Raw genomic sequence first — 26,775 nt, 5'->3', positions numbered from 1 at the left:
TCCAAGAATCTTTAAGTTACAAAGAAATTTCAACCAACTAATTGAGCCATTTGATAGTGAAAAATAAACTTAAATAAAATAAATAAATTGATCAGCAATATTACCTCAGGAGCACAACATACACAACATTTTAGCCTGCAAAGCAAAAACGAATACATTTGTGTTTTTATAAAATTGATTCCACTACAGTGACCACTACACTATGCCACCTGCTGTAGCGGGTGTGCAACTAGGCTTTATTCTAGTATGGCAATGAAAAACAAGCTGTTCCCCTGGGGTCACATGCCCCCCAACTGGCATTTCACCCCCACTATTTGAGAATCACTGTTGCCCTAAATTGACCCGCTCAGATTTAACTGTTCCATTTTGAGGCTCAATAGATTTTGTTCTGCAGTTGACCTCACAAAAACTTGCAAACAGAAATCAATCTCATCCATCATTCTTCTAGAAATCAATCTCATCCATCATTCTTCTAGAAATCAATCTCATCCATCATTCTTCTAGGTTGGAAAGAACAAGAAAGGTTTTGGTGGGTTTAGTCTTATTTTCATACACAGTGGACTAACACTACTATAGATCTGCATCTCTATCTCTGAGACACATGCAACTCACGCTCCGCCTTTAAATCCGCAAACTCCGAGATCAGTGCGCATCTCGAGCGAGATAGAGAGAGAGAGAGAGAGAGAGAGAGATTGGTCCACTGTCAAAGCCGATTAGAGTTGATCGGGTATGTGATTCTGACACTGCCTGTCTACTTGAGGGTTCTACCCTTTGTGAGCGACAGGTGCTTGTTGTGCTTGTTTGTTTCTAGAAGTGAGAGGCATGGATTTATTCTAGTACGTGTGGGACACATTGACTATTGAGTTTCTCTGAAGAAGCGCTCCCATCCGCGGAGCAACTTTTCCGTGCGCCACAGCACAGGAGAGCTGCGCGTCAGCCAGTGGGAAAGTTTACGCGCAGACCCCGGCGACCATGGGCTTGCGGTGAGAGCTCCGACTGAGCCACTTCCTTTCAGAACGCTCGACAGAATGCAGAAGAGCGTCCGCTACAACGAAGGGCACGCGCTCTTCCTTTCGGCTGTCGCGCGTAAAGAAGGGACGAAGCGCGGATACCTGAGCAAGAAGACGGCGGAGAACAGCCGCTGGCACGAGAAGTTCTTCGCCCTTTACCAGAATGTGCTGTTCTACTTCGAGAACGAGCAAAGCGCGCGACCGGCCGGGATTTACCTGTTGGAAGGATGCACCTGCGAGCGCGCTCCGGCGCCCAAGATGTCCAACACTGGCAGAGAAGCGCTCGACAAACAGGTGAGAGGTTTAAAGAGGTGTACCAAAACCCACAGTGCTGAAGAGTAACGTGACCATTAACCAATATTTCTATCCGCATATTTACTGTTATTCCACTACTTTTACAGATGATTGGGATTTATGATGTGTTTTTACTGTATCTTTTAAACACATAACGACACAACAGGTTCAGACAGAAAGGAGTTCCAAAGCATCGTTTCTTCCATTAAAAACCAAAACCAGGCCACAGCAGTGCCTCTCATGTGCCCAGATATCCTGAAGCCCCCTCCCTTTCTCCCTCTCTCAACAGGATTTACTGCAGGCATATATTATCCACCTGTTGAGTGCGAATCTAGTACTTTCAGTGTGACATGCAGACAAGCAACAGGTTGTTGTATTTAACCCCACGAATGCTACCGCTTCATCTAAATCCTTTACATTTGATTACCCCCAGGGTGCCATTTTTGAATGACAGTAGCAGTTGTATTATTCTAGATGTTTTCTGTTTCATGCTTGCAGTAGGGGATGCTTTGTGACTTGAAGCCCCTGCGCTATGAAGTAATGCGCATGTATGTTAGACTTTATATGTAACAACAGATTAACTGCGGTTGCAAAAGCTTTGAGCTTCACGACTTTAAATGCAGGGAAGGCTTGAGGAAATAGCTCGGTGACTGAGCTCCTGGAAGTTGCTCAGTGCGGTCGCTCCAACAGTCAGGTTGATCTTGTTGCTAGGAAACATCTGAATTACAATTTGCACATGCGTTTCATTGAGAAAAAAATCAAACGCAGATGCACTGGTCACATGAATCCCAGTTTTTTTTTCTTCAAGCAATCGGTCCTTGTAATTAGAAAAAAAGAAATAAAATTCCCTCCGCTTCATGAAAGTAATCCGAGAAAACAGACTGATTTCTGTCTCCAACCAGTTTTCATCTGGCCTCAAGCGTATATGTGTGTGTGTGTGTGCACAGGCATTGTGCCCATTAAAATGTAGGGGAAGGGCTCATTGGAAAGCATTGACATTTTGCAGTTTTGGGCATGTTCTTAAGAGTCATGAATTGCAGAATTAATTGTATAGAAGATAAAAAAAAAATAGCAACCAAACATCGTCACTGATCTCCATTGACTCCTGTCTATACAAACATCTGTCTATTTAAATGGTACAGTATGTGTAAAGACGGCTCATTCCAGATGTATGCAAATTTGGAAAGGTTATAGAAAAGACAGGGCAGGGTAGTCTGTCTTTAATGATGCCATATGTCAAGTTAAATACAATGATTCTCCTTATCTTTCGTTAAATATGATCAAATGAGGCAAAATGACTTTTAGAGCTGACATTGAAACCTGTCTCATCTGATGCTGCTCGGCGATTACTGGTATTATCTTTTTTTCCTCCTTTTTTACGCACTCACACTGCCTGTCTCGCTGTCTCCATCTGTCTCACTCTCGCACTACAGCTGTGATTTTAATTAGGGCTATTTCGGATCTGCCCTCAACTGAAACCTTGTGCCATCATCTACTATTTAACTACATAGTCATGTAAAACAGGGAATAAACCAAATACAGAGCGCATTTTGTCTATTGTTTGACTCATGAAGGTGTGTGTGCGTGTGAGTGCGTGTGCACGTGTGTGTGTGTGCAATACAACATTTCAGAGTTCGGACAGACTGAGTTTTATCCTTTTTTTGAGGAATTGATGTAATAAACGGAGAGAAGGCCCTCCATCTTTCTGTTTTGCTCTACGCTGCTTTTCTGTGCAGAAGAGCGAGTCTGCCAGCAACCTGCAGCATCACACCCCCACAGTGAGCCACAATGCAGCCACACAAATAACACACATCTACTGCCTCGCTTTCGCCTTCTACTCGCAGAGAGGCAGAGACCCTTCAAATATTATTTAGAGCATTTAGTCTGAACGGTTTCCACAGTGACTGCAGACCTGAATTGCTCATATGAATGCATGTATTTGACTAACAGGCTACAGAATTTCGCCATTTGTAACAGCTTAAATGGGTTGGTTATCGATCCTTGAGAGATGCACAGTTCATTTAAGTCCACGAACACGGCGCTATGACTGTCACGCACAGTGCGGTCTGTTTTCACTTCACTGCACGTGTCAAATTGTGCTGAGCTATTCAAAGGCCTGCATGTTGCTTTCTTGAAAGATTTTTGCCTCGCCGTGAAAACAAGCCAGTTGGCACCATAAAAGGCTTCATGAATCGAGAACATGATCTATTTGTGTCATTGATGGGATCCAAAATTCAAAGCAGCTACAGAGCCTAAAGTAGAATACATTTTCCTGCAGAAATGTCTGCACAAATCAGCTGGAATCAGAGGGGGGCTCATCAAAGGGATTTCTATTCTCTTTCTGGTGCTCTGCACAGATTCAGGAAGAATGTTTAGTGGACCCTCTTGCAGGGAAAAGAGCCAGATCGTTGTTCTCCCTTGATTTCCTAGACTACAGTATAAATGGGAGAAGCTGAGAGGATTTGGCATGCCAACTGCATGGCTGCGAGCAACAATTACAAAGCGGCATCAGGAGAACAGAGGGAGGTACAGCATGTTGAATCCAAGGGTTGGTGGTTAGGGTTTTGATCCCCAGCTTCTCTTGCTCTAATGCCCTTGGAGAAGACATGGAACCACATCAATGTGTTGTTGTATACGTACTAAAAAGGGAAAAAAAGCTAATTGTGAAGCACTTTAAACAGCCCATGTTAAAAACTACATGCTAATTTGTCTACATGATAAATGCAAAGCCTGCTTCTCTAATTCAGTCACGTTGGTGTAAAAAATGGAGAACATGCATCAGTTCAGCTGGAAGAATGAAACCATTAAGATATTCTCTTTTTGATTCTTTGTTAAATCTATAATGCCACTCCCAGAAAGCTCAAGCAAGCGACTTGGTTCTATCCACCATCCTGGCTTTTCTAATAGGTTTGGATAATCTTTTTTTTTAATATAATAATCTCCCTGGATATCCAACACTGACATCAGCTCAGGACCCTTTTTCAGCACTCACATAATCTTTCTGCTGCCTTTGTGAATGAGAATTCAACTTGCTACGAAGCCAAAGCCAATGTCTATCTTGTAGTAATTGCATGTAAATAAAAAGGAAAATCCAATGACAGCTACAAAGGAGTGTTGCAGAGAAGTGCTGAGTTGAGATGGGAGGAGCTGTAAATGATCATCCAAGCAGACGATGACAGCAGCATCACTGCAGGAGACATCTGACAGGGAATGTAATTCGGCAGCACAGATCATCCATCACTAATCTGCTGGAGCGTCTTCAAAGGAACATTTAGTCATGTATATCGCTGATTCCTCCTGACTCCCAGCGAGCATTTGCCTACACCAGTAGATGTATGAAGTATGGACTCACAGCAATAACACAGCTGACATATAGCTAGACAGGCTAGCATATTTAGCTGTATCATCCTGGAAAATACAGATGGCTGATGCTATAATTTAACAATTTACATGGATACATCTTCCTCATTCACTGGTGCACCTGCCAATGAGACATCACGCTGAGAAAAGAAAGATTCCCCTCGAAGTTTGCTGATCAAACCAAAGGATTTAATTTTTATCTTTAATTATCATTATTTACGTGAGATTAATAAAGGGAACTTTCCTTCTTTCTTCTTTCTAAGCAGAAAATCTCAAAGAAAAGCCCCGACTCCCATCAACGTCGTTATGTACGGATGCTCAAAGAGGTGACTGGGAAGACGGATGAATGAGAGCGACCCCTTATGTTCCCTTTGGAAGGGGCATATAACAATACTGACTTATGTCACTCAGCAGATCATGCAACAGAATGCTGTTCGGACTTCATTATGTTATTTCAGCAAAGTTTTACAGTGTCTGTAAAGTCACGTGCTGTGCTATTAATTTACAAATCACAGCTGGGAGCAGTGACTTCCCCAGAGTGTTGTCACTACTGTCTGCGACCAGCTGCAGAGAAGTACCAGGAACACGGATAAATGATTGAGCCTTGCAGGTCTTGGAGGAGGATGCACGAACTTTGTGGAGAGACAGCTTTCCCCCCCCACAGCTTCCAGTCTTTACTTTGCGCTACACAAGGCTGATCACATCATGGTAGAGACTAGACACACACACATTGTTAAAAAAAGTCTAATTAATGAAATATTCAAGGTTAACAATACAAAAACAATAATGGATTGGATCTAAGCGCTGAAATCCATTTGCACTGAGACCATTATTCCACAAGGAATCACAGATGGGTTGACAGAGCAACAAATGTGCAAGATAGCAAAAAAGCTTGATAATAATAGCAACATGTTGTCTGGCTGTTTACTGGTGAGCCTTTTTTTATGTTTTTGAATAGAAGGTGGAGGAAGGGAGCTGTGTGTACATGCGAAAAGCTTACGTGGACGTATACTTCTGATAAAGTAGTTCTATTTGTAGAGTCGTATTGTGGGGATGACACGCATTAGGTAACTGACACGCATTTTTGGCTGAACACTTTGATTTGGGGCTTATAGGACGAGGCTTAACGCAGGAAATCCATGGAAGTCAGTGGAAAGTCTTCTGAAGTGGTGGATCCATGACGATTGTGTTTTATTTGAAAGAAAAGAGAGACAGTCAGACTGGAGGAAGTAAACAGCATGTAAGACAATGAGTAAAACAGCAGGATGGTGGGATGTTGCTTCAGTGTGTGTCACATCAGCCGGTGCATCGGTAGACAAATTCATTTGTTATGTAAAGTACTGCCATTGTTGTTGCTGCAGTTGGATTACTTCACTTCACTTCACTTCACTTTTATTGTTTTGTCCCTCGGAGGGAAATTTGGTTTCCAGCAGTTCCACACACTTTCTTCAACATTTAAGGGACATGTAAGACAAGAGTTACGTTTAAGGGACATGTAAGACAGGAATTTGTGGGAAAATGTAAGACAAGAGGGACATGCGATTAATGTTGAATCTCTTCACAGTGAAAGCTCTTTAGCAATTTAGAAATCTGTCCCTGTGCTCTGTAGTGAAATGAAGGTTTTTGAAATTGAATTGAATTTTTACAGGGACTGAAATATACAAAGTTTAATGTTTACCGTTACAGACAAATAAGGAAATGTTAACCTCATGTATAGCTGCTTTATTGCCATAATATAATATAATATCCATGGGCCAATAGGCTACTATTACATTTGTACTGTCTAAATGACGTCTCAAATTGTTAGGGGAATTGTATTTTTTTTGCCTTCTTGTAAGATAAGTAGAGTTAGTCTGTTTTAAAAAGTAGAATAGAAGCTCATAGAATCAACTAACTTAATTTTGGATACTACTAACAAAATCCATGACTAACCAACTAATTACTAATTGTTAAAGCTAATTTCAAATTAAAATTTAAACATGCCGGTTTGTGTTTCTTTTATAACTGCTTGATATTTTAATTTGTCTTGAGATGACACGTGAACTGTAAAAGTATTACAAGGTAGATAAGCTAAGGTAACTAGATGCTGGCTTTAAAGTGTGTGACTATTCTTTTTTATTTTGATCCTTCCCACAGACTTAAATGTTTTCCCTTGAGCCTTCAAATCCTGGGGGAGAATGTGTGACCCTTCTGTCACCTTAATTAACTATATATTTTTTTTATATTCATATCAAATAAACATTAGGTGTATTGGAGCCAATACAAACAACAAGGAGGAAGACAACCTTTTTGCCAAAACAAAATTCTAAAGCAAAATGAAAATATTATTTACAAATCCCATTATCAAACAAGCTACTGTACGTGTGATGGGTGCCTTCCAGCCACCCCTCCTACCACTCAACACCAACACAGTATATATTAAGCCTACACATCACACACCCACTCCTCACAGTGCTCACACAGCCAGCATTACAAACACGTGTGTATTTATACTGCTCCCAAATAAACTGCGTTTTACATAACGGAGGCAGCAGAGGCCAGAAAAATCTGTAATTTTAACGGTGGCTGTTATTAGATTTAAAGATTTACCCAGAAATTATTGAAAGTTACGTGAAAATACAATACTGGAAATTAAAACGATCTTTGTTTTCTGGTCATTGAGGTTAATCTATGGATATTCAGCCAGACAACTAATAAATGGATGGAATTCTATCATATAGAGCTTGTTTTATTGCAACCAATCCTGAAACATAAACCTGGACTCTGTTCTTACTGCTGACTTTTACAAATGACTGAATGATTTCTTCTTGATTGCAAAATGTTCTTCCCTTCATTACCTGTTTCTAGTTCAGTCTTATACTGTTGTGATTTTCTATCATAGTTTGTCTTCATATTAAGGAAAACGGTTTCAGGTGAGAGTTGGATTGTAAATGACCCGAAGAGTAAAGAAATACTGAAGCACTTGTTTTCTTGAGCTTTTCCTCTCTGTCTGTTTAAATGAGATTTCCCACAGTGCAGTGAAGGCCCTGGGGGGATGGAGGCTGCGTTTCAGACGATTTGAAGGGAGAGCGAGCCGGTAGTCCTGAATGGTACTGTCAGGTTGAGAATATTCCTCTTTCACTAATGAGGAAACGGCACCGTTACGTGTGTAATCCATCGTGATTTATTGTGAATGCCTTACCACGAGGTCCAGCATGATGCAAAATGTATAAAGGATGGAATACCATTAAGCTTTTATCATTGCCTCAGGAGAGTTGGGTCACTGCTGCAGTCCATCAAACAGTAGTAGTAGTACTCCGGAGGGGTAGAAAAAAAATAAAACTTCAATAACTTTGTTGCCATGGTGCTATGCATTTAAACACATCTCCTTCACCGGGTGTTATATACCCTGTTAAAGTACCATTTTGTGATACTTGTACTCTTTTTTTATTTTATTTTAATCAGATACTGTATATGTATTTTATTATAATCTATTCCAATGCTAATGGTATTATTATTATATTTACTCCTTTTAACAAACGTTTATATTTTTGTCTCATATAAGACGTATGACCACATTATAAAGTATGATGCATTAATTAACTAAGCAAATATAAAATAGTTCTATAATAGTTAGAATACTGCATGCATCAGCAATACAAACCAAATGAATCAGTGCCAGCGCAGTGCGAAAATGTTTGCTTGTTTCTTATTATGGAGGTTATAAAGGCAGATGAATTGTAAGCCCTAGCATATGTAAAATTATAATTTGTACCTCATATAGCCTACTGGGTTATTTCAAACGTGTAGAAATAACAGTCTCAGTTTATCCATGTAGAACTCGCTGTCTGTTCCTGTTTGACTTCATGCTCCTCCCGTCTCATGTATGGAATTGTGAGATGAATCGATGAAAGCATTAAATGAACAGAGCAGGCAGTGTGAAGAGCCAAACACAGCATGAACATCAGATTTTGTGTTTCCATGGAAATTCTATCTTGTTAGGTGGTGACATAACTTAGAGCTATCGGTTAAGAAATATTATGCAACTGCTCCGTCTCTCAAGCCTTCGCTGTCTCTCGTTCTCCCTGTCAAAGACTGTTAGAGTACAGATTATTGTTGGGGTAATAAAATCCAGTCAGTCAGTGTCTCTTAAAGACAGATACATTAAATGCAGGGATAGAAGGATGGAGATGGAGGAGTGTGTGTGTTGGTGTGTGTGTGTATTCCAATAATCTTGGTGATTGTCTCCAAGCTGTCTCCAGAGCAGGGGCTGAAGCCCGTCCATCCTCCTGCGGGCTAAACATCTCTCCTCTGGCCTCAGTTTGGTTCACTGCATCTTTAGTGAGAGAGACATAAAGAGACAAACCTGTAAAGAGATGTGGGGATGGAGGAGGAGGAGGAGGAGTGGGTTTTGAGAGTGGTGAAGATGCCGGTTGGACAGGACAGAGGGGGTGGAGTGGGATGATAGGTGAAATGCAGAGATGTGCAGGGCAAGAGAGAGAAATAGAGAGAGGAGAGGTAAGGAGGGATTGGATGAAGAAAGGAGAAAGCACATGCAGAACTCTCTCGTCTCTGTTTTCCCTGACTAAAATAGCAGCTCTTCTGGTAACCCACTGCCCCAGGACACGACCATTTGAGTAAAAGCCTCTATCACTTCACAAAATGCCTGGTGTTTGTTGGGGAAGCATTCCTCAAAAGAACCAGAGACATAGAGGCTACAGAGTGGGGTAATTGATGGTGATGGAGGCTCAGACAGGATGGTATATTTCATTGAGTGTGTGGAGCCAGCCGCTATCAGCCAGGCTGTCTCAATGTCTGCATGCCCTTCATCCTTCAGGGAACATGTTTGGAGCTTAAATTTGAGGAATCTGGGCAACAGAAGTTCCGTGTGTTTGATTGGTTTTGGCTAGCACCTCAAAGGCGCAGCTAAAGCACATCCTATAAAAGGGAAGCTGTTGTCATAATGGACGAGGAATGTTGTACCGGTAGATGTGTTTGGTTCTCAGCTTCCAGAATAAAAAGAACTTTTCTCTGACTTTGTCTGCACAGCACTACTTCCTCATCGTGTTTGGACATGACGGACAGAAGCCTTTGGAGCTGCGGACAGACGAGGAGAGTGAGTGTGATGAATGGGTAGACGTCATCCAGCAGGCGAGGTACACACACAGCATTGCATCAGAACTGTTAGTGTAGCAGGTTTGCTGTATAGCAGGTCCATTTTATTTTTTCATGCATTTCATCCTCGGCGGATGCAAGATTTGACTTGAGAAAACTTCCAAAAGGCATATGAAACGCATGCATGAAGTTTTGAAGCAGCAATTCATGAAATAAAAACATTAACTACAGGGTGCAAACTGGCATCACAGGCATTAACATCTGCCATCTTAACCACTTGATCAGCAAATATGAAGCAGTGGCACATCAAAGAAGTGTCTTTTCAATTTTTTTCACAATTATGATGGAAAATCCACACTCATAGGAAATCTAAAGTATTTGTGTAAGGACATTGAAATGCATAAATGGCCATGAAACGTAATATATATTATTTTTGCTTCATGCTTATTGGCTTTGTCCAGAAAACTCAGACATCCAAGTTTGAAAGTTTGAGCTGCCTGCTGTAAAACAACGTATCCTACCGCTGAAGCCCTGAAAAGGATCTAACAGAAGCATTCATTGACGAGCCCATTGTCACAGTGGCAATAGGTTTGCCCTGACAAACAGGAGGGTATCAGCAGGCAGCTGCTCGGTTGTATTTCTGAGGAAACATTGTCTTCCCAGTCTCATCGTACTTATACAGTACCTCCGTATGTACCTCTGATCTTCTCTTTATTTTCAGTTACTCTGACATCATCATAGAACGCGAGGTGCTGATGCAGAAATACATCCACCTGGTACAGATAGTGGAGACTGAGAAGGTGGCTGCCAATCAGCTGCGCACCCAGCTAGAGGATCAGGACACAGAAATTGAGAGGCTAAAAGCAGAGGTACAGCATTTATGTGTGCCCACAAGCATGTCTATACACCTGATCGCCAGCACTGAGCATTGTGACAGGATGTATCGTTGTTGATGAATTCCTTCGTTTGTTTAAAACAAGGCTTTCAGGCATTTTCTTGAATTGTTATTCCCAGATATTCCAGTAGCAGCTCTCAGAAATCCCAGGTTTGATTGAGCCTTAGTCCAAGTGAGAGTGTCTAGTAACGGTAATCCATCAAGAGGATTTCCAAGCTAAAACAGAAAATCTCTTAGACAGGAGATTAACCCTTTCAACAGAGATATAGTCCAAGGATTGCTTCCAAATGTCCAGAAACGATTTAGAAATGCCTTTAGCTAATCTTCTCATGTGATACTACTGTAGAAGTACAGTCGCAGCTTTTATTTTTTACCTCTCAAAGCAAAGAAAATCCATCCAAGAATCTAAATTTCAGAGCGAGAAGCGACACATCTAGCTCTTCATAAAATGTCTCTTAAATGCCAAATAGATTACAGCAAAGCACTTTAGACTTTGGTGAAAATTAAATTTTGGTCTGTGCAGCTGTTCACCCCAGAGGAAACGTTTAGCTGATTGCGTCTCAAACCCACCCACTTGTCATTTCACATTCTCGACTCATAAGTATCAATAATGAATAAACACTCTGCTTCTATACTTTCTTATCTTTAGGAAGAAAGAGCATCTTGTTGCTACATTTTCTTCCTTTCAGCGGCGCGTTCCTTGCTAACACTGATTATATCTCATTGGCAGGATGCATCGACCCCTGTTGAGAATGAAAATGCTAAAGAAGACTTTTTATATTGGGAAACATCTGCCTGTGTGATCAGGCCTCTCACGAGAAAAGGATTAAACTGGGAGTGCCAGTGTGATCCTGGTGATCGATCTCATTAAAACTCTTCTTTGCTTATTTGTTTTTGTGTGTTTTGCTTTGTCTTTATGAATAATTAACCAGCTAGCCACTGTAATCGTCAGCAGTTGGCAGACTGGCTCCGCTCTGCTACCATTTACATGACAGCGTTAGTGAATGAGAAAATGAAGATGAAAGTGCGTGGCTAGAAATGGCTTTGGTTTCATCTTTCTCCATTCTCTCCATCTGGGGAAAGAGAAGAAAAGAGGAACAAGGCGCTTTAGTTGGCCTAATAGCGTGTTTAATTTGGGTTTATTCTCATTGTGGTTTATCTCATACATGCCTCAGGTTGAGATGACATTACCGCAGCTTATAAACAGAGGATTATTATTATTTTTATTATGACTCAAAATACCAGAAATGTTGAAAGTGATTCTAATGCAATTTAAAATGTATTTTGTGCAGGCACTCAGTTTGTGAAAATTCTTTGTGACTGAATTTCTTTTAAGATTGTAGCTCTGAACAAAACAAAGGAGAGAATGCGTCCTTACCATATCAACCATGAGAATGAAGACCCAGATATCAAAAAGATCAAAAAGGTAAATAGATGGTTCTCTTTGTTTTCTATTTCCCTGGTATCCACCAAGGAACCTTTATCGAGTGGAGAACGGGCATATTATATACGCCGTATGTGCTGCATGCTCAGTTGTATCTGAGGCGTTGCGCTCGTGTCTCTTCAGGTGCAGAGCTTCATGCGGGGGTGGCTCTGTCGGAGGAAGTGGAAGATCATCGTTCAGGACTACATCTGCTCTCCGCATGCTGAGAGCATGAGGAAAAGAAACCAGATAGTCTTCAATATGGTGGAGGCAGAGACAGAGTATGTAAATACGGTGCATGGTGCTAATCTCACATACTGTAGAATAGAGCATAGGAAATGGTACTCTTAATGGAGATTAGACAGACATTTTTGTTATGCCATGTAGCAGGAGGTAAGTGTGATCATTTCATTATTCTGAGTTGTATGAGATTGGAACAGGAAGTGTAGCCAAATTTATGGACAGGTACGCTGCGAAGTGCTGGATGAAATTGGCAACAGCCTTCCCTTTTAGCAAATTGGATTGACTTAAATTTATTTCAAACACACTTGAATCCTTGGAAACAGCCTGTCTTCAAAAGGAAAATATTAAAAATAAGTAATATATGACTAAAACCTAAACATTAATATTACAAGAATAACTGAGTGAGTGTTTGTTAGTTATTACAAAAACAGCAGACATTATTTATATCTCCACGAAGCATATTTTCTCATGTCCTGTATGTGTTTGTACAATAAGTCTGAATTTCTATAATATTGCCAAGGGTCTTCCAGACGGTACGTCACAGGTCTAAACATTGATTAAAGTCAATCCCAGACATTATAATTTGTGATTTTGTCTTTGTGTGTGTGACGACAGGTATGTCCACCAACTCTACATCCTGGTTAACTGTTTCCTCCGGCCTCTGAGGATGGCTGCCAGCTCTAAGAAGCCCCCCATCAGCCATGATGATGTCAGCAGCATCTTCCTCAACAGGTGTGCATGTCTGTTAAAACTATTGGCATTTGGCTAAGCATCACGTTCTGTCCATTGTTTTTGATGGTCCAAGCAGAGACAGATATTGAGGATGAAAATGTATCATTTTTGTTGTCTCACTGTGTCTTCAGTGAAACCATCATGTTCCTACATGAGATTTTCCATCAAGGCTTGAAAGCCAGGATAGCAAACTGGCCAACCCTGGTGCTGGGTAAGTTGTTACTTGACAACCCCCCCCCCCACACACACACACACTCATTTTCCTATCACAGTCTGCAACAAGCTGGCTCATTGTCTCAGCAGACAATGACTACCCAGAACAGAAGCCATCCAAAACACATCATCTCTTCAAACAGAAGCCCCCTTGACTGATAAGCATCACCTAGGAGACGGAGTGATGAAAGACAGAGCGACTAATTATTTTGGACATGTTGAAAAAGAAAACAGCCAAAAGTCACCTTTATCTCTGTTTATTTTAATGAATTCATCCCAGTAAACTAAATTACATTTCCATTATTTTCGCCATTAATATTGTCCCAATCAAGAATTACACCAAATGTTTGTTAATAATGAATAGAGCAGGCTGCAGAGTTGATTGTTCATGCTGTCACATTAATAAGGAAGAAAGTCACGTTTGATCTGAATAAAGTACAAGACAGCAATACACATGTGTGTGCTTTTGTCTCTAGCTGACCTGTTTGACATTCTGCTGCCCATGCTGAACATCTATCAGGAGTTTGTCCGGAACCATCAGTATAGCCTGCAGGTTCTCGCCAACTGCAAGCAGAACCGAGACTTTGACAAGCTGTTGAAACAGTATGAATTTAACGCCGCCTGTGAGGGGAGGATGCTCGAGACCTTCCTCACGTACCCTATGTTCCAGGTAGATCATGGTCACCGGCATGCGCACTTTTCCACAACTATACCCTAATGAAAGTACAGTCTTGTTCCTCATTACTCTTTTCTGAAACAAGATTCCTCGCTACATCATCACCTTGCACGAGTTACTGGCACACACACCTCACGAGCATGTGGAGCGCAAGAGTCTTGAATTTGCCAAGTCCAAATTAGAAGAGCTGTCAAGGTGCAGTTTGTTTGTTGGTTGAACCATAATGATCCATCCTGATAATGTAAGCTGTACTAATAGTTTGTTCATGTATGTGGTCTCAGAGTCATGCATGACGAAGTGAGTGACACGGAGAACATCCGGAAGAACCTGGCCATAGAGAGGATGATAGTGGAGGGCTGTGACATCCTGCTGGACACCAGCCAGACCTTCGTCAGGCAGGGTAAGTCATTTAGTGGCTGGCGTTGAGGAGGACGACGCAAAGGACAGGGTGAAGTGGAGAAGGTTGAATTTCCTTGGCGAGTCCTGCAGGACAAACCAGAAGAAGAAGAAGGGTCATTTAAATAAAAACACTGATTTACAGTCCACACAGACCAGGTTAAAGGCTACTTTCTAATTGTGTGTGCGTATCTGCTAAATAATTGCACAGAGGAGCTGACTGTGATGCTCGAGCTGCAAGTTAGAGGAGTCCGATCTCCTTCTACATTTTTTTAGATGTCTTTATGTCTGCCAGGCGCACGCAAACAAACACGCACATGAACACACGCACACACCGAAGCACAGATAAATGCTCAGAAATGTTTAGCAAATATACACACGTATATTTGCTCAGTAAACACAGGCCTCGTTTTAGTGTCAGCTTAACGAAACGTAATGTAACCCTTTTTCCGCTCCTCAGGCTCTCTGATCCAGCTCCCATCCGTGGAGCGAGGGAAGCTCAGTAAGGTTCGCCTGGGTTCTCTCTCTCTCAAGAAGGAAGGTGAGAGGCAGTGCTTCCTCTTCACCAAACACTTTCTTGTATGCACACGGAGCTCTGGGGGAAAACTGCACCTTCTCAAGGTGAGTGCATCTTAACCACAGTAGTTTGGGTACATCTGAAAGGGACTTCTTGGAAGTGAAGTCTTATTAAGATACTATAATTTAACTCTCCCAGCAAGGCGGAGTCTTGTCACTGATTGACTGCACACTCATAGAGGAACCGGACGCCAGTGATGACGAGGGTAAGTTCACGACATCAATAAAGCAGTGTTACCGCTCAGGCCGACACACAGGCAGCTCTTACTGGCTCTTTCAGGCATCTCGGCTCTCATAAAGGTTAATTAGGTGCCAGGCGATAAATGTCCAGAAATTACTTCCCTTCAAATATCAGATGCTCCCGACTTTTAATGTCGGGATTAGAGCATTTGACCTTACAGGCCCTATTTTTCTGAGGAGCCGTTTGGTATATATCAACCCCCGTACGGTTAAATTAACAGGCGTTGAGACAATCATACACATGTGCAGACTCGTCTTCTACACACATATTTTTATATAAGCCTCTAAGCTGTGTAAAATGAAGACAATAGGTCCATTTAAATAGCTGTCTTTGTCTTGCGTATGTTTCTTTATGTAAATTATTTTTACATCACCATAAAAGTACCGCTGTGCTATATCAAGATCTCTGATCCTTCTGTTTCACAGCCAAATCAGGTGGTCAGGTATTCAACCAGCTTGACTTCAAGCTTGTGGTGGAGCCAGCAGACTCGCCTCCGTTCACTGTTGTGCTGCTGGCACCATCGCGACAGGAGAAGGCCGCATGGACCAGCGATATTAGCCAGGTAACGCACAAGAACACGCCCAGACAAACAGCGAGAGCAGGCTCCCGCTGGGCGCTGTGAGTGCCAAGTGAGGAGTAAACACAGACAGGGTGCAGTTCCCCAGAGGTCATGTCAGCAAGCTGCCCCACCACAGCTGAAGTCTGTGAGCCTGGATCCATTTTTAAGAAAAAAAAAAATGCATTTCAGTTTTAAGATGCCTCTCAACCACACATTCTAAAATTCTGATTGTTTTAAATTTAAGAGGATAGAGACACAGTTGTAAAAAAAAAAAAAAAAGGTTTAGAAATTAATTATTTCTCTTTTTTTTTAAGTAGTTGTAGTCTGCTTTTGTTTTCACGCTGTTGTGTCACTAGCTGCCTCACCCCCCTTGCTGTCTGTCTCTGAAGTGTATAGATAACATCCGCTGTAATGGCCTGATGACCAGTGTGTTTGAGGAGAACTCTAAAGTCACCGTCCCTCACATGATCAAGTAAGTATGTTTGTGATTGTGAAGAGGAATACCCATGTCTTCATGCCAGTGCTGCGAAACATACATTTATGATGGAGCATACATGGGTGACAATGGTACCCTTGTGTTGATGTACAGTAAATTGTACCGTACCTTCTGTATTATTCTTTTATTTTCCCTTTTAGTTTTGTTTATGCTGTTGCTGAAATCCACTCAAGATTATCATTTGGTATTCACTCTGGTTTATAACTTCCTCTTTGAATTACATGGATTTTCTTTTCACTTTTTCTCCTTTACTTGGCTTTTTTCTTTATCTTTTGCTACTTTCATAATCTTTTTCCTTGCTTAACAGCCCAGCAGTCACCCATGCTCGTTTACGTGTGTGTGTGTATGTGTGTACGTGTATATCCATCAGATCCGATGTGCGTCTCCATAAAGATGATGTTGACATTTGCTTCAGCAAGACGCTCAACTCCTGCAAGGTCCCCCAGATCCGCTATGCCAGCGTTGAGCGGCTACTTGAGAGGCTAACTGACCTGCGCTTCCTCTCCATTGACTTCCTCAACACCTTCCTGCACACATACAGGATTTTCACCACAGCTTCCGTGGTCATGGACAAACTGGCCGACATCTACAAGAAACCCTTCTCCTCCATACCAATCAGGTAACACAGCAAGCATGCATTCAAACAAACACACTTTTCTCTTTTATGTTTAATTCTTTTACTATGTGATTTATATCTTTTATTTAACCACATGAAATAATCGTCAAGTGTAAAATCCCTTCTTCAAATATGACCTGGTTCTACTTCACCTACTACTTACTTTTGGTTTGTTGGATGTCCTTCTGTCGGGGCCTCCTTGGCCAGGACACGTGTTTAAATGAGAACTTGATCTCAAACATTTTACCCGGATAAATAAAGGTCAAATAAAAATAAATAAATACATTTAGAAGCAGTCTCATTGAACATGTTCCCTTTAAAAAAAAATCTGATTTCCCCCAAAGCAACGAGTTCTGACAGTTTCAGGTCTGTCCACAAATTAGAAGAAGAAGAAGCGATCTGTGTGGAATGTCTGTCCACAAGGTCGCGGCCCTTGTGGGAAGGTTGTTGGGGATGTTTCCACAAGGTTTTTGGCACAGCCATAAGAACATGCCGTGTTAGATTAGAAACTTCATGATCTCTCTCTCTCTCTCTCTCTTCTTTTTTGGATTCTCTGGCTGCATCATAATTGTGTGTTTATATTCCTTCTTTGGTTTAATGTTGCTTTTTTAGCTTTTAACTGTGAAGGCTCTATATTTTTGTCATGTTATATTACAAGCGATCGATTGTTTTGATAGCTCTAAGACGTAACCCCCGGGTCCATTTAATATTTACCCATTTAAAAACACAACTCTCTGCGCCCCCCCGTCCCCCCCGTCTCCTCCTCCTCAGGATGCACCTTTCCTCTGCTGAGAGATTCATTCATCAGCTCTCCGTCATCTCCCCTCCAACCATGTTCTATCTCCATCACATCTCCGGGCTGTATTTTCATATCTCATTCCAGCCATCACTCTAATCATTGTTTTGTGTCATCCACCACCCTGTCTCCTCATGCCCCCTCCAACTACAGGACACAGTACTACTCATTTGACCGTCTGTCCTTGTCATCCATTTGTCCTGACTACAGTCTGAAGATCAAGAAGATAGCCAGGGATCAATCCAAGTAACATTTTCTCTCTCGCTCCCCTGCTTCTTACTCTTTCCATCCTTTCCAGTCTGATCTGTCTGCATTCCGGTCTTGCTCTAATGCCTTATTGATGCATGGCTTCCTACTTGGACATTTTAATCCACCTGCTAATCATCCATTTGTGTGAATAAACAACAGCAAATCACAATGGCTCCTTTTAAGCATCTTCTGCTTCTTGTTGCTGCGTTTACCGCTGCTTGCTGTAAAGTTTCTCAACACTAAGATTTTCGAGTATTTCCTTCCTTTGATCTCGGGTGCACTTTGCCTTCCATTTCCTGCTGGAGATCAGGCTTGAGTAGCTAAATGATAGCCCTGCTTATCGATGCATGATTTATCCTCTCTTTCTGTTGCACTGCATACTTGACTGAGCATTTTAATGCCATCATGAAATTCATAACCAATATTCTAACAGATTAAAGCATCTGCACTTTCATTGTCCAGTAAATGAGGCGTTAAAATGTCTTTTTAAAGACGTTTTATTCCCTAAACTGTGAAGTGAATACAGTTTTGTTGACAATGATTCCGTGTTTTAGAGACAGTCAGCCACTCAAATCAGAAATTTACATTACGTTATTTTCAGCTTAAAGAGTATTTATGTTCTTGTTTACTGAAATGTACGTCAGTTAGAAAAAATGTTTTTAGTGCAAGACAACACACCAGTTCAATAATAATAAAGCTCACCCACGACAACAGAGAAATGCGCAGATAAAAAACAGCACAATTTTCTCCCATGTTTAAGAGTGTTGACTAATAAAACTGAACATGTTTAAGGCCAGACTGGAGGTTGATATCAGGATATATCCTGATATCAACCTTTCAGACCTTCAGACAGTCTCAATGGTTGTTTTTTGTTGTTGTTGTTGTTGTTGTTTATAGTGTAATGGACTTTTGCTCTTCCAGGTCCTTGGAGCTGTTCTTTGCCACCAATCAGAACAACAGAGGTGGTGAACACATGAATGACAAATCTCCTCGTCTCTGCCGCAAGTTCTCGTCTCCACCTCCTTTGTCCATTCCGTCCCACACCTCCTCCCCGGTCCGAACACGCAAGCTGTCCCTCCACTCCCCCATCACTGCCAGGGCGGTAGGCCTTGACCTGACCAGTCCATTGTTGATCTCTGGCATCAACTGTAACAGTCCCCAGTCTGCAACCAGTAGCCCCACATCTGCACACACTCCCCAAACCCCCACTCCCACCGCCACTTCTCCTCCCACTCCTTCTTCCACCTCTCCTACAGCTAACAATTGCAAGTCGCCGCAGGACCAAGTTCCTGCCATTCCCTCATCCCCGGACCTGAGTCCCTGTTCGGCTGCAGATGGGGAAGATGTGCCCAAGAACGACCCTTTTTGTGGCAAACTGAGACGGAGCATCCGCAGAGGTGCTAAGCTCGAAATTCTCTGACTGAACTGTGACTTGCAGATTTACTGGTGATTTACTGCTTATAAAGAGCTGGAGGTCACTCTTCAAATAAGTGTTCTCTGAGAATAGAAGAACTGATGCCGTATTGTCTTCTTCCATCCGTGTGCATCACATCATAAATGCATAGATCCTTAGAGTGGCGTCAAACAGGCAGCGACTAACTGCCCACAAGGAGACAAGAGTCATTCAAACTCAAGCATCAAACAACTCACCTCCTCTGCAGCATTCTCTCTCTCTCTCTGTATATTTATTTATAAACTTATATATTGCAGCCCCCCCCCCCCCACACACACACACATAACCATAAACATAAAATGAAGGAATATCCATTTGAAGAATGGTTTCAAACTTTAATAGTTCCAGGGCGAGCAGTAGTAAGTGCGCAACATTCAGAGGGTTTTGTCTTTTCCTTCTCCTGTTTGTAAATTGTATTCCTGAAGATAACTTCAGGTTGAGCTGTCGTATTTATAATAGCTCAGAATTTCACTTATTGTCTCTTTCATAGAAACTACTTGCGTGCAAATCCAAATTTGAAATATGTTTGCACACAAAGTCATACATATCTGCAGATAATACAGTGAATGTGATAGAGAATGATTCAGGACGAGACCATCAACACGGATGTAGTCATTGGTTACATCACTGATGACCTCATATCCAGGATCAGCGTAGAGACGGTGCGTTTGAAAATTAATATCACAATGTTAGAGACTTTATCCCTAACAGACATACCCAAATCAGAATCCCTGAGTTAATGCTAAAATAGGCGCTAACGCTAAAGTAAAGGAAGTCAACGTATGCACTCATGGATGTCCATTACCAGTGCTTTCACACAATTCATGGACACTTCACATTTATTTGCACACAAACTTATAAAAACACAAAATATGCCAGGATCAAATACTACAATGTGATCCACTAGTTCTACTGAGTAATTTCTGCATGCTTGTGAACCTGTAAGTCCTCCTTCCTCCTCCTCCTCCTCATAATTGATTTTCTTCTCTTCCTCCTCTCCTTCTTTCTAGCTGTCCTGGAGTCGGTGTCACAGGACAAAATCATCCCCGAGTCTCCTCAGAGCAGTGAAGCAGGCGATGTGTCTCCGTGTCGCTCCCCTTCCACGCCTCGACACCTCCGCTACAGACAGCCTGGAGGTAGCAAGTTGTGTGTGTTTTTATGAGTCTTAATTGGGCCGTCATTGCGTAGCAGGAGGCCCTGGCGTTGGACAATGCTTTATCTTTCTTCCATTTGTTGCCCCTCTTCTCAGTGATTACAATTATGTGTGTTTGTGTGTCTGCAGTCCAGTCTGGGGAAAATTCACGCTGCGCCGTCTCTCCTGCTTCAGCCTTTGCTATTGCAACAGCAGCAGCAGGACATGGTTCACCACCAGGTACACACCCACACACACACACGTCATACATTTCAGACACTGACTGGTTGCTCTTTTGTTGCTAAATGCAGCAAATCTCTAATCCTCTATTTAAAATAAAATAAAAATCAATCTGTCTTCTCTCTTCTTGCTTTGTTGTCTCTTCTAGTGTTTACAAACTCTGAAAGAACTTGTGATAAAGATTTCATCATCCGCAGAGCTGCAACTAACAGAGTTCTCAACGTGCTGCGTCACTGGGTCTCCAAACACTCTCAGGTCTGCCTCCACCCACCACTGTCTGTCCTCATTAAGGCTCTCTGCTACACATGTAGGCTCATATGCTCATCAATGGATGAGCAGTTCAGCCTGTTGCAGTCCACCTTCTGCTAAACGACCATTGCTGCCTTTAATAAACTGAGCATCACAGTAATTGCCTGACACCCCCCCCCCCCCCCCATGTTTGACTGCATCATCGATCTGCTTTATGCATTTTTGTTTTTTGTTTAGTAAGGTACAAAGTTGTGATGACAGGCCAGCTTTAGTCAGCTCATTAACACAAACACACAATCATAAACACATGCATACACCCACTCACATTGTCCTTTGAGAGGCCAAAGAATAAAGAGCTTGTTAAAATTGACCTTTTATGAAGAATTAAATTGATTTTCAGAATTTCCTGGATGGATGAGTGGATGGATGGGACATTTATCATTGTCTTAAACACACTTAGAGGTCTCATCTTTTTTGTAGAGAAGTTAATCGTAGTTCGTTGGTGTTTAGGACTTTGAGATGAACTGTGAGCTGAAGATGTCGGTGGTCTGTCTCCTGGAGGAGGTGATCAGAGATCCAGATCTTCTTCCTCAGGAGAGAAAAGCTACTGCCAACATACTTAGGTGATACAGATGGTTCCGCCACTCAGAGAACAATGGTTACAATATAAACTATGTTTTTATTCACTTTGTATTGCGTTACCATCTTTTTTTTCCTAGTATTCTACTCTGTTCTGTTTCATTTTGCTCCAGCGCTCTTTCTCAAGATGAGCCCGATGACACCCAGCTGAGAATAGAGGACATCTTGCAGATGGTGAGAAAACGGCATAAAATTGTCTGAAAGCTTCTTTTTTTCTCTCATTGCAATCATCTGCTAATGATTTTATTATGAACTTGTTTTTATTCAGCCGTGTGAGTTAATATACTGCAGGGTGCAGAAACCTTCTGTTGTTATTGTAGTGGCTGAGTGATACAGCATTTAACTTTAGTTTGAATGTTTATGTGGTTCTCTGTGGAATTGAACGGGTTTTATGAAGCTCATGCCACTGAAGTACTTATACATCAATACATGAGTTCCCTGAGATGAAAATAATCAGGATTCAGTTTTGTCATGGCTTAATAGTGACTCACAAATAGAAGTAAGATGTGACACTGCTCCGTCTTCCATTCATACTAGCTAAAATCGCCTTGTCCTGGATGAGACCCAAAATATATTCATATATATTTACTAGATATCTTCTAGTTATTTTTACTGGGACAATGATGCATTTATTTGTTTGCTGTGTGTCCATTAGGCGGACTGCCCAAAAGCAGAGTGTTTTGAGTCTCTGTCGGCGATGGAGTTGGCTGAGCAGGTCACTCTGCTGGATCACATCGTCTTCAGGAGCATCCCTTATGAGTCAGTGATCAATAATACAATGCTTTCACACTGTGATAAAACAAAATCGAATGACATTTATGGGTGCTGTTATTATGAGAGCAGTTAATCACAGTTTCCAGCAGCAGCCCTGAAGGAAGGCATTCTTTGAGATGGATCCCAGGGACGGGTGATAACACTTGAACTCTCTTCTAGGGCTTTACTTGATTCAGAATTTACATTGACCTAGACTAGAGTCTGGGTTGCATTGCCGACAGCAAGTCAGACTTGTTTCCAGTTGCGGTTGGAATCCGCCAGGGCGGCCTCTTGTCACCGGTTCTGTTCATACTTTAATGGACAGAATCGCCCAGTGGCAGAGGGTGTCGGGTTCAGTTGCCTTAGGATTCCAGCTCTGCTTTTTGCAGATGACCAGGTCCTACTGGTCTCGTCGAACACTGACCCCCAACTCACATCACTGGAGCGGTTTGCAGCGGAGTGCCCCTTTTAGTGTTTGTGATATAAGTGTTTTTGTCTTCTCCAAGAGAATTCTTGGGTCAGGGATGGATGAAGATCGATAAGACCGAAAGAACGCCCTACATCATGAAAACCAGTCAACACTTCAATAACGTAAACATGCCTTTTAGCTGTCTTTTAACATCTTTGCTTCTTGGTCCAACTGTGGCATTTTAGAATTTTATTTTGTGTTGCTTGAAGATGAGTAACCTGGTGGCGTCACAGATTATGACCCATACCGATGTGGGCTCCAGGGCCAGCTCCATAGAGAAATGGGTCACCGTGGCCGATATCTGCCGTTGTCTGAACAACTACAACGGGGTTCTGGAGATCACGTCTGCACTCAATCGCAGTGCCATCTACCGTCTGAAGAAAACCTGGGGCAAAGTCAGCAAACAGGTGAAATCAGTAATTATTAATGATAACAATCACTCTTCTCTGTATATCAAATCGTAAAGGCCTACTTTAAAGGGGACATATTATATCCCTTTTTCCACAAGTTAATGCAGTTCCCAAACACTGATATGAAATATCTGTGACAGTCTGGTCAAAATAGCAAACAGATGCTGCAGGACAGCGTCCCTCTTTTCTGTCTCAAACAGCTCTAAAAATGAAACAAAATTTAACTCATAGCGGGCACGCCCACAGCTGCACGCTACCATGCTTTACGCTTTATCACTGAACGACAACGGAAAAATACCAGGGGGGCGGGGGAGCAGTAATCCGCAAATAATCACAGGACGTAATAAACATGTTTTGAATCATGAAAGTTTTATTTTACACTTCTCCCTAATCCACATTCTTGTCACACAGAGACAAATATCTTACAGGCCTGAACTAAGAGACCCTCTGTGGTTTCTACTCGTCCTGCAGCAGCTAGAAAGTAAGTTACAACATGAAGTTACACACAGCTAAGCAGCCTCACGACCAGAGAGAACAAATAACATGAAAATACTTGCTGCCTCGTCTCCACTTCTGTCCCTGACAGTTGGTAGTGCTCCTCCTTTGAGAAAAGGTTTCGTAGCTCGTCCAGCGTTATATCGGCCGATGTTCTTAAAGCAGTCAGGCTCGAAGTGTTTAGCACACACTAAAACGTTTTGGTCAATTATCGGCGAAACATAACCACCAAAAATAAACTTTATCCACTCTATTCTTCTGTCCTCTGAAGCTGGTAGCTGGTGTAAATATCTGTGTTGTTCAGTGCAGCCAACAACTTAGCAGCGCTTGTGTGTCCCTCACATGATGCTCTTCTCTCTAGTGCCGTGCAAATATGGGGCGAGTCATGCACGAGCAGCAGGTAGAGTGTGGACGTGCGGAGCCCACACATCTCTTGAACGTGCCTCTCTTGTTATGTCACAAACAACAAGATTTCTGACAGACATGTTTCAATACTTGATTACAGAACTACGCAAACTACGTAGGATTGACTGAATGGTTTAATTTAGCAGTTTTTGGGTTGCAATGACCCCAAATCACCAAAATATGAGCATCGAAACATGGGAAAAGTGATTTTTGTCATAATATGTCCCCTGTAAGTGTATAAAAATGACCTAATGAAGAAGGATCAATTATTTTGCCCCTTTCATGTCACAATGTTTTTTTATCTACTCTCATCTTAATTCTGATCAACACTGAATAGATTATGGCCATAATCATTCAATAACCAGGCAGTCTGTCTCCACCAAGCCAAGATGCCCATTCACGGCTACACCAAATTTGATTAGCCATTTCATTAGTGATCATTTAAAGATTAAGTGGCTCTGTCGTTTGTTAGTCTGTCTTGCTTGCTTGTGTTGTTTTTAGTGTTCTTCTTCTTTTTCTTTTGGTTTGTCCCCTGAGGAGTCTCCCCAGCAAATCAGCCTTCTCCACTTCACCCTGTTCTTTGCATCGTCCTCCCCAACACCAGCCACTCTCATGTCCTCCCTCACTACGTCCATGTATCTTCTCCTGGGTCGTCCTCTAGCCCTGTTCCCTGGCAGTTCCATCCTCAGCATCCTTCTACCGATATAGTCCCCGTCTCTCCTCTGGACATGTCCTAACCATCAAAGTCTGGTCTCTCTGACCTTGACTCAAAACATCTACCCTTCACTGTCCATCTTGTTGTCTCATTTCCAATCCTACCCAACCTGGGCACTCCCAAGGAGAACCTCAGCATCTGCATCTCCGCCCCTTCTAGCTCCGCCTCCTGTCTTTTCCTCAGAGAAACTGTCTCTAAGCCGTCCATCATGGCTGGCCTCACCACTGTCTCTTAGACCTTTCCTTTCATCCTCGCTGATACTCTCCTATCACAGAGCACATCTGATACTTTCCTCCACCCGTTCCAGCCTGTCTGCACATGATTCTTCACTTCCTTTCCGCATTCTCTCCATCACTCCGCACTGACCTTCTTTACGTCTATTCCTTGTAACCTCATTGTTCCCCCCTGGGACCTTCTCATTTACACACGTAATGTCTTTAAATGACTTTGAATGTGTACAATTTATTTCCAGGCTAAAGCCTTGATGGACAAACTGCAGAAGACCGTGTCTTCTGAGGGGAGGTTTAAAAATCTGAGGGAGACCCTGAAGAAGTGAGTCTTCAGTGTTATCAAGTGAAATGAATATACTATACATATTAGACTTTGATTCTTTGTCACACATTTTCATTTCAAGCTAAACATTTCTTTCTCCAGCTGCAATCCTCCATGTGTACCATACCTGGGAATGTATCTAACAGATCTGGCCTTTATTGAAGAAGGGACGCCTAATTTTACCGAGGACGGGCTTGTTAATTTCTCCAAAATGAGGATGGTAGGCACATGCAACACAAATGCAAAAAGTGCAATGCAAACCATTTCCTGTACCTTAAATAGCATCTTGATTCCAGATTTCACACATCATCAGAGAGATCCGGCAGTTCCAGCAGACTCCATACAGAATAGAGCATCAAGCCAAGGTACCTTTCTGTCCAACATGTTGTTTGTTCCAGGTGTCTTCTAATTGACAAAATTTGAGCTCTGCAACAAGACACGCAGTTTATAAATAATCATTTAGCATTGTTTTAACCCTCTCAGGTAATAACTATACCCAACAGTGAACCACGGTTAGAAAAAAGACATGTGTGATTAGTTTATTAGTCGTCTAATTGCTAAAAATGTCAAACTTCTTGCCCTTTGATTGAAAATAACAATAGAAAGCCAGAAACAGCTTTTGCCCCTTTTATGTTTTCTGACCAGGTGACCCAGTACCTTCTGGATAAGACTCTGACCATGGACGAAGACACACTCTATGATCTCTCGCTAAAGATCGAGCCCAGGCTTCCAGCCTGAGTTACTTGTGGCCAGCGAAAACCTGCCAAACCCAAACCTACCTGCCCACGAAAGGGCAACATGCCCATGTAATCTCATCAATCAAGAGAAGGGTTTTCAGAGCCAGATGGAAATGAAAATAAGAGCGATTGCGACTAAAGGGAGGAATGACATAGCATGAGAGTCTTACAAGAGGCGTAAGGAGTGTAAGGCAGATTTTGAGGTGTTTGAGCTTAACAGCAAACATGAGGAAAATGTTTTGATTGCATTACGTAATTGCTCTGAAGGATTGACTGCTCATCACGTGTCTGCTCATCATTCCTCATCTGAGAATGTCATGAGCCTTTTAGCTCTCTTTGCTTTGGCCAACCTGAGAGTGCAGGAAAGACTTAGAGCATGGGGAGAAAATGAAGTGGTAGAAGTGGACTCAACAGAGATGTAGCATATACAGATAGTGTGACAGAGAGATGTCTGAGCTTGTGTCTCTGTGCCGTCATCTGTTTTCTGTTGCCTGTGCATTTCTGTGCCACGTCTTGGAGCAAGAGCCCTGAAAAATGTTTCTGTCACAGTGGTCGCTGCAGAAACCTTGCATGAGTTCTGCTTGGGATGTAAACGCTTCGATGGCTCTGTCTGTCCCCTGACCCTAGCTAAGCATGCCTCAGTCTTATTCAGGACGA

The 26,775-nt window shown here is 42.1% G+C and overlaps 1 protein-coding gene across 1 annotated transcript; it reads left to right on the top strand.

Annotated features, from left to right (window-relative positions):
* Nucleotides 1-1,028: 1,028 nt before the first annotated feature.
* rasgrf2b (Ras protein-specific guanine nucleotide-releasing factor 2b) lies at nt 1,029-26,119 on the top strand. Its single transcript, XM_068761022.1, has 29 exons — nt 1,029-1,304; nt 9,693-9,799; nt 10,480-10,627; nt 11,990-12,079; nt 12,221-12,357; nt 12,935-13,051; nt 13,183-13,262; nt 13,741-13,934; nt 14,026-14,135; nt 14,222-14,340; nt 14,797-14,957; nt 15,052-15,118; nt 15,579-15,715; nt 16,102-16,184; nt 16,579-16,827; nt 17,774-17,866; nt 18,791-19,266; nt 20,333-20,458; nt 20,605-20,694; nt 20,843-20,949; nt 21,454-21,566; nt 21,696-21,756; nt 22,238-22,341; nt 22,842-22,926; nt 23,014-23,211; nt 25,302-25,381; nt 25,484-25,601; nt 25,678-25,746; nt 26,027-26,119. The coding sequence occupies exons 1-29, from the start codon at nt 1,029-1,031 to the stop codon at nt 26,117-26,119; spliced, it is 3,888 nt and encodes a 1,295-aa protein (XP_068617123.1).
* Nucleotides 26,120-26,775: the final 656 nt, after the last annotated feature.

The sequence above is a fragment of the Brachionichthys hirsutus genome, chromosome 4, assembly GCF_040956055.1.
Source record: "Brachionichthys hirsutus isolate HB-005 chromosome 4, CSIRO-AGI_Bhir_v1, whole genome shotgun sequence".
Taxonomy (NCBI): domain Eukaryota; kingdom Metazoa; phylum Chordata; class Actinopteri; order Lophiiformes; family Brachionichthyidae; genus Brachionichthys; species Brachionichthys hirsutus.
Note: the sequence above shows the minus strand (reverse complement) of the source record. Positions and strands in the feature narration are given on the sequence as shown.

Coding starts and splice junctions, on each gene's coding strand:
- rasgrf2b (XM_068761022.1), top strand. CDS start 1,029: ATGCAGAAGAGCGTCCGCTACAACGAAGGGCACGCGCTCTTCCTTTCG. Junction 15,716..16,101: donor GGACCAGCGATATTAGCCAG/GTAACGCACAAG, acceptor CTGTCTCTGAAG/TGTATAGATAACATCCGCTG. Junction 20,695..20,842: donor AGGACATGGTTCACCACCAG/GTACACACCCAC, acceptor TGTCTCTTCTAG/TGTTTACAAACTCTGAAAGA.